Consider the following 6783-nt stretch of genomic DNA (forward strand, 5'->3'; position numbering starts at 1 on the left):
TCCGGTATCCCATAATGCGTCAGTGTCTGCGCTGGTAAATCGCGCATGCGCAGTAGATCAGTCTCTTTTGGCTCCGCACCTCTTCTGCTAGAATGGTGAGTGTTTGGTCTGAGCGCGGAATCTTCAAACATCTTCTCCATCTCGCTCAAATAGCGCACTTCTCTCGTCTCTCTATCCTCTCGATGTTAAATAACACACCATCGGTGCTGTATGTGTCCACACAGGCGAGCAGAACGGCTTTATTATGATCGCTTGTGTTGCTGTCAGTGAAGCCGATGAAAACGTACCGAGTTTGATCGCGACATTCGTGTTTAAACCGCGTCTTTTAACCTGTAACCAGCTGTTTTTTGTCATAATGTTGCTGTAATAAGATTAGTGTAATGTAAACGGACTGTCCGGGTATTTGTGACTGAGTTAAGGTCAGTAGGTTGATAGTTTTCTTTAGTTCTTCAGTAATTAATGTGGTGTATTAGTTTCTGTCATTCACTCAGATGTGAAGAGTTCAAACTCTTCCTCTGCACACACAGTTTATATTCCTCTACAGTTTTACTAAATAACTTTAGGTACACTTTAGTTTGGGGAGCAATTTTTAATATTAACAAACTCCAAATTTCCTTTTAAGGGATTTAAAATATGCTCATGCAGAATATGGTATTTATATGTGCTTTAAAAGTACTAATAAACAGCTGATATGCTAGCAATGTACATTGTAATGAGCAACTAGAATTGTTTTAGAATTTAATACTGTCAACATTAGATCTGTGCAAGTTATGGAAGCTTATTAATATACAACAATAAAAAAAAAGAATGTTAATTGTTACTGACAATCTCACGGTTTTGACCTTTTTTCCCTCTTCTCTCAAATTTAAGTTTTCAGAGTTCTGAGATATAAACAGAATTGTGAGGCGAAAAAAGTCAAGAGTTGGAGATGTTGACTTGCAGCTTCTTGTTTATAACAGTGGAAGCTTGTTTCTGTCCGAGAATTAAAAAAGAGCAGCTGTGACTTCACTGTTTTTCTTGTAAATCTGACTTTTTTTTTTTTTTTTAAATGTCTTTTTTATTGCTGTTCTCAGATTTCACACTTTTGAAGTCCAAATTGCGAGGGGGAAAAAAAGTGAATGTTGATTTGGTTTATAGCTATAGAAGCTTATCTCTGCCACAGAATAAAGTAATTGCAACTTTTCTCACAATTCAGTTTTTTTTTTTTGCAATTCCGAGTTAATCTCAATTCAGATTTTTTTTTTTTTTCAATTCTGAGTTCATCTGAATTTAGAATTTTTTTTTTTTTTTCATCTCAATTCAGAATTTTTTTTGCAATTCCGAGTTCATCTCAATTCAGAATTTTTTTTGCAATTCCGAGTTCATCTCAATTCAGAATTTTTTTTTGCAATTCCGAGTTAATCTCAATTCAGATTATTTTTTTTTTTGCAATTCGGAGTTAATCTCAATTCAGATTCTTTTTTTTTTGCAATTCCGAGTTCATCTCAATTCAGAATTTTTTTTTGCAATTCCGAGTTAATCTCAATTCAGAATTCTTTTTTTTTTGCAATTCCGAGTTCATCTCAATTCAGAATTTTTTTTTGCAATTCCGAGTTAATCTCAATTCAGAATTCTTTTTTTTTTGCAATTCCGAGTTCATCTCAATTCAGAATTTTTTTTTGCAATTCCGAGTTAATCTCAATTCAGAATTCTTTTTTTTTTGCAATTCCGAGTTCATCTCAATTCAGAATTTTTTTTTGCAATTCCGAGTTAATCTCAATTCAGAATTCTTTTTTTTTTGCAATTCCGAGTTCATCTCAATTCAGAATTTTTTTTTGCAATTCCGAGTTAATCTCAATTCAGAATTCTTTTTTTTTTGCAATTCCGAGTTCATCTCAATTCAGAATTTTTTTTTGCAATTCCGAGTTAATCTCAATTCAGAATTCTTTTTTTTTTGCAATTCCGAGTTCATCTCAATTCAGAATTTTTTTTTGCAATTCCGAGTTAATCTCAATTCAGAATTCTTTTTTTTTTGCAATTCCGAGTTCATCTCAATTCAGAATTTTTTTTTGCAATTCCGAGTTAATCTCAATTCAGAATTCTTTTTTTTTTGCAATTCCGAGTTCATCTCAATTCAGAATTTTTTTTTGCAATTCCAAGTTCATCTCAATTCAGACATTTTTTTCGCAATTCAGAAAGTGTGAGGGGAAAAGGTTAGAATTGTGCGATGTTGATTCTCAATTGTGAGTTTATAGCTATAGAAACTTATTTCTGCCACAGAATAAAAAAAGAACTGCAACTAATCTCACAATTCAGAATTTGTTCTTGCAATTTTGGGGGGAAAAAGTCAGCATTGTGAGAAAAGCCTGAACTACTAGAGATAAACTAAATTGAGAGTAAAGAAACAAGTTGTTGTTTTGCTGCTTTTTTTGAGCTGTTTTGCAATTGTGAGTTTGTAACTATTGATGTTTTTGCCACGGAATAAAAAAATAAAAGGTATTGCAACTTTCTCACAATTTGGACACTTTTTCTCAATTGAGTTTTTATATCAATTGATATAAACTTAATTTATAGAGTTTATATCCCCCCCACAATTCCATTATAACTGGAAGCTTAAAAGTAATTATGACTCTCACAATTCAGACTTTTTTCCTTGCAATTCAGTTCATATCTCACAATTATGAGAACAAAAAAAAAAAAAAAGAATTTCGAGGAGGGAAAAAGTCAATTTTGATAAGTTGCATCATTATTCTGTGGTGTAAATAAGTTTTAATATTAAGCAGTCTGTCAACAGACTTTCATCAAAAGTCATTTTTGCTAATTCAGAGTCTTCAGGAACTCGTGAAATTTATGCTCATTTATTGAAGTGTTCATTTGTTTTTCCCGCTCAGGCCAAGCGCACCAAGAAGGTGGGGATTGTGGGGAAGTATGGCACCCGTTACGGTGCGTCGCTCAGGAAGATGGTGAAGAAGATCGAGATCAGCCAGCATGCTAAATACACCTGCTCCTTCTGCGGAAAGGTGAGACGCACACCAAACACTTGTGTACTGTACTCTAGCAGTCAGAAGAGCTCTTCTGCTCGCCAAGCCTGCATTTATTTGATCAGAAATACAGCAAAAGCAGTAATATTGTGAAATATTATTATAATGTAAAACAGCTGTTTTCTATGTGAATATCTGTTAAACTGTAATGTATTTCTGTGATGCGCAGCTGTATTTTCAGCATCATTACTCCAGTCTTCAGTGTCACATGATCTTCAGAAATCACTCTGATATGCTGATTTGCTGCTCAAGAAACATTTATCAATATTTAAAACAGTTCGTACACTTTTTATTTTTATTTTTTTTTTCAGGATTCTTTGATGAATAGAAAGATCCAAAGATTATCTACTCTGCTGTTTTAAGTTTGTTTTTTTTTTGAGCAGCAAAAAAGATTTCTAAAGGATCATGCGACAGGAGTAATGATGCTAAAAATTCAGCTTTGAAATCACAGAAATAAATTACATTTTAAAATATATTCACATAGAAAGCTGTTATTTTAAATAGTAAAAATATTTCACAATATTACTGCTCTTGCTGTACTTTGGATCAAATAAATGCAGGCTCGGTGAGCAGAAGAGACTTCTTTAAAACACATTAAAAATCTTACTCTTACAAAATCTTCTGACTGCTGTTTATGCGAGGTTAAGATGTTTGTGTTTGTCCAGACTAAGATGAAGAGAAAGGCTGTGGGGATCTGGCACTGTGGCTCCTGCATGAAAACTGTCGCTGGAGGCGCCTGGACGTACAAGTAAGACTGAACCCCATTATTAATGAATGAAAGCATCTCTGATCGTCTAATGTTTGCTGTCCGTCCCGCAGCACGACGTCAGCCGTCACGGTCAAATCTGCCATCAAGCGTCTGAAGGAGCTGAAGGACCAGTAAACCGGACGCTGTTTCGTACTGATTCACATCGTTTGGTCTCGGACTGTTTCTTTCTTTGGCTCGTTGGAACATCCCACAATAAATCTAAGTCTTGAGCCGGATCTCTGCTTCTGTCTTATTTCATCAAGCTTGAGTTTGCTTTGACTTTGTCAAGAGGTGCGTTCCAAATCGCGTACTTATGCACTATTCTATGACATTTTGTAGTAATAAATAGTGTATTAGTGCGTCATTTGGGACACTGCTAAAATCAGTGTGCCCAGGTAAAAAAAGTGCACTTCCATAATGTACTTAAAGTGCTCTATTTTCACGCACTAATTTTGTTCTTAATGCACTAAAAGTGATTCTTTAGTAGTACTTAAGATCGACTAAGTGTACTCAACTGTGCTATTCCGGGACACCATGAATATGAACTAAAATGTGCTTTTAACATACTATCTCTGTATTTAATAATGTATTAAGTCACCACTTGAACCCGTCTTTCATACACTAGTGCACTCAAGTGGTGACTAAACACATTTTTTAAATACTCTGATACTATGTTAAAAGCACATTTTAGTTCATATTCATGGTGTCCCAGAATAGCGCCGTTGAGTACACTTAGTCAATCTTAAGAAGTACTAAAGAATCACTTTTAGTATATTAAGTACAAAATTTGTGCGCGAAAATAGAACACTTTAAGTACATTATAGAAGTGCACTTTTTTTTTAACCTGGTTGAGTTGTGCATTTCTAAAATGAGCAGATTTTGATAAATTTGTTGGAAAACACTTTGAAATGACATTGATTTCTGAAATCAGTCGTCATGAATAAAGGATTGGTTCCCTTCCAGAATAGAAATGTCCTGATAGTGTACTCGCCCCCGTGTCATCCAACATGTTCATGTCTTTCGAAAAGAATGAAGGTTTTTGAGGAAAACATTCCTGGACTTTTCTCCATATAGTGGACTTCAATGGTGCTCAACGGGTTGAAGGTTAAAAATGCAGCTTCGAAGAGCTCTACAGGATCCCAGCTGAGGAATAAGGGCCTTATCTAGTCAAACGATTGGGCATTTCCTAAAAAAATAAACTTAAGTATATACTATTTAACCACAAATGCTCATCTTAGATTAATTCTGGAAGTGCACTAACGTTAATCATTTAATACTTCAGCAGAGCATCGCAGTTTAAACTCATTTGACTTGATCATTTGAATCTAAAGAACCAAGCCAGTGTTAGTTTAGTATCACTGAGGTAACGTTTGAAGTGGATCAAAACCTTTCAGCAAAAACTTCTTTGATCCACTTCAAATGTTGACTACTGTATTATAGCTTTTGTTAATATTTTGAATTTGTTTTTATTTGAATATTTCCTGTTTTAAAGTTTTAGTAATTTTGTGTTTTTGTCATTTAAGTGACTTAAACTAAACAAAAATGAAAAATGTCTTGGAAACTAGCTGAAATAAAAAAACATTTTAAATATATCTATAGTTTTTAAGTTTTGGTAATTTTGGGGCTTCAACTTTAAACAAAAATTAAAAATGTTGCTATGGAAATAGCTGAAATAAAATTATTTTAAAATTGTAATTTATTTAAAAAAAATTTACCTTTTTTTTTTTAAATATATGTCTATATAGTTTTCATTGGTTTTTGTTTTATCTATTTTAGTGCAAGTTAAACTAAATGAAAATAAGAAATGTTGCCTTGGCAGCTAGATTAAATAAAATAAATGTATATTTTTGATATATTTTATTTTAGTTGAAATTTATTTCAAACAACAAAGATTATTTTATGGTTTTAGTTTTAGTTAATTATAAGTACATTTGATCCAGTTGCATCAGAAATCCGAAAATCTATTTAACAGAAAATAAAGTAAAAAATAAGATTTTTGGTAATAAGATAAGTCAAGTCAAGTCTGCTTTATTGTCAATTCTTCCACATGTACAGCACATACACACAGAGAATTGAAATTGCGTTACTCTCAGACCTTAATCAAATTAAATACATAAAAAACCATTGTCACAATACCCAGCCACTTCTGCAAAAAGCCATATAGACGCCATTTAAATGTACATTATTTATATCTTATTTAATGTGTCAGAAGATAATTAAATGCTAAAAAAATTGCTGTCATTTACGCTGGAACCGCTCAATTGATTCAAACTCGTGACATCATCATTCAGTTCAAGTGATTCAGTAGCAAAAACCAGATCAAAAGAGCCATTCATTTTCGGATTGTGGATTGCGAATCATTTGATTCAGAATCAGAATCGGAAAGAGCTTTATTGCCAAGTATGTTTGCACAGACAAGGAATTTGTTATAGTGTCACAAGCTTCCAGTACACGGAGACAACAACAACACACAGATAATAAAAATAAGATGTGAATAAAATACACATGCATAAATATAAACCACAAAAAAATAATAAATTGTATGTACAGGTGTGCTATAGATGGAGCAGGAATAGAATAACATAAAATAAGTTGTAGGGATGTACTAGGGTTTAGGGTGATAACTAGGTATAAGGTTATTGCACAATGGGAGAACATTAACTGTTCATGAGGCAGATTGCCTGGGGAAAGAAACTGTTCTTGTGCCTGGCTGTCCTGGTATTCGGTGCTCTGTAACGCCGACCAGATGGCAAAAGTTCAAAAAGGAGATACAGTAAAACTCATTCAGGTCTTCAGCAAGTTGTTGATTGGCCTCAGTGCTGGGGGATGGTGTCTTGTAGTTGGTGATGTCCTTCAGGCCTTTCCACACTGATGCAGGTCATGACTTCGGTGCGCTTATCTGTTTTTTTATTTTTATTTCTTTTTTATTGCAGATATTCTTTTAGATGCAGTTTTCACTGCTTTAGGATTCACAGAACTCTGGATAGTTTCCATGTACATCAGTACATTAGATCA

General features: G+C 33.6%; 1 protein-coding gene across 1 annotated transcript; it reads left to right on the forward strand.

Moving 5' to 3' along the window:
- On the forward strand, positions 1 to 4004 carry rpl37a (ribosomal protein L37a). The gene is made up of 4 exons (XM_016504221.1): positions 1 to 95; positions 2871 to 2999; positions 3686 to 3768; positions 3840 to 4004. Exons 1-4 carry the CDS (start codon positions 93 to 95, stop codon positions 3901 to 3903), a joined length of 279 nt encoding a protein of 92 aa, XP_016359707.1. The 5' UTR covers positions 1 to 92; the 3' UTR covers positions 3904 to 4004.
- The last annotated feature ends 2779 nt before the right edge of the window (positions 4005 to 6783 follow it).

Source organism: Sinocyclocheilus anshuiensis, unplaced genomic scaffold, assembly GCF_001515605.1.
Source record: "Sinocyclocheilus anshuiensis isolate Anshui unplaced genomic scaffold, SAMN03320099.WGS_v1.1 scaffold250, whole genome shotgun sequence".
Lineage (NCBI taxonomy): Eukaryota > Metazoa > Chordata > Actinopteri > Cypriniformes > Cyprinidae > Sinocyclocheilus > Sinocyclocheilus anshuiensis.

Excerpts from the sequence above, each read along its gene's own strand:
- rpl37a (XM_016504221.1), top strand. Across the intron at positions 3,000-3,685 it reads CCTGCTCCTTCTGCGGAAAG|ACTAAGATGAAGAGAAAGGC; the intron begins GTGAGACGCACA and ends GTGTTTGTCCAG. Across the intron at positions 3,769-3,839 it reads GGAGGCGCCTGGACGTACAA|CACGACGTCAGCCGTCACGG; the intron begins GTAAGACTGAAC and ends TCCGTCCCGCAG.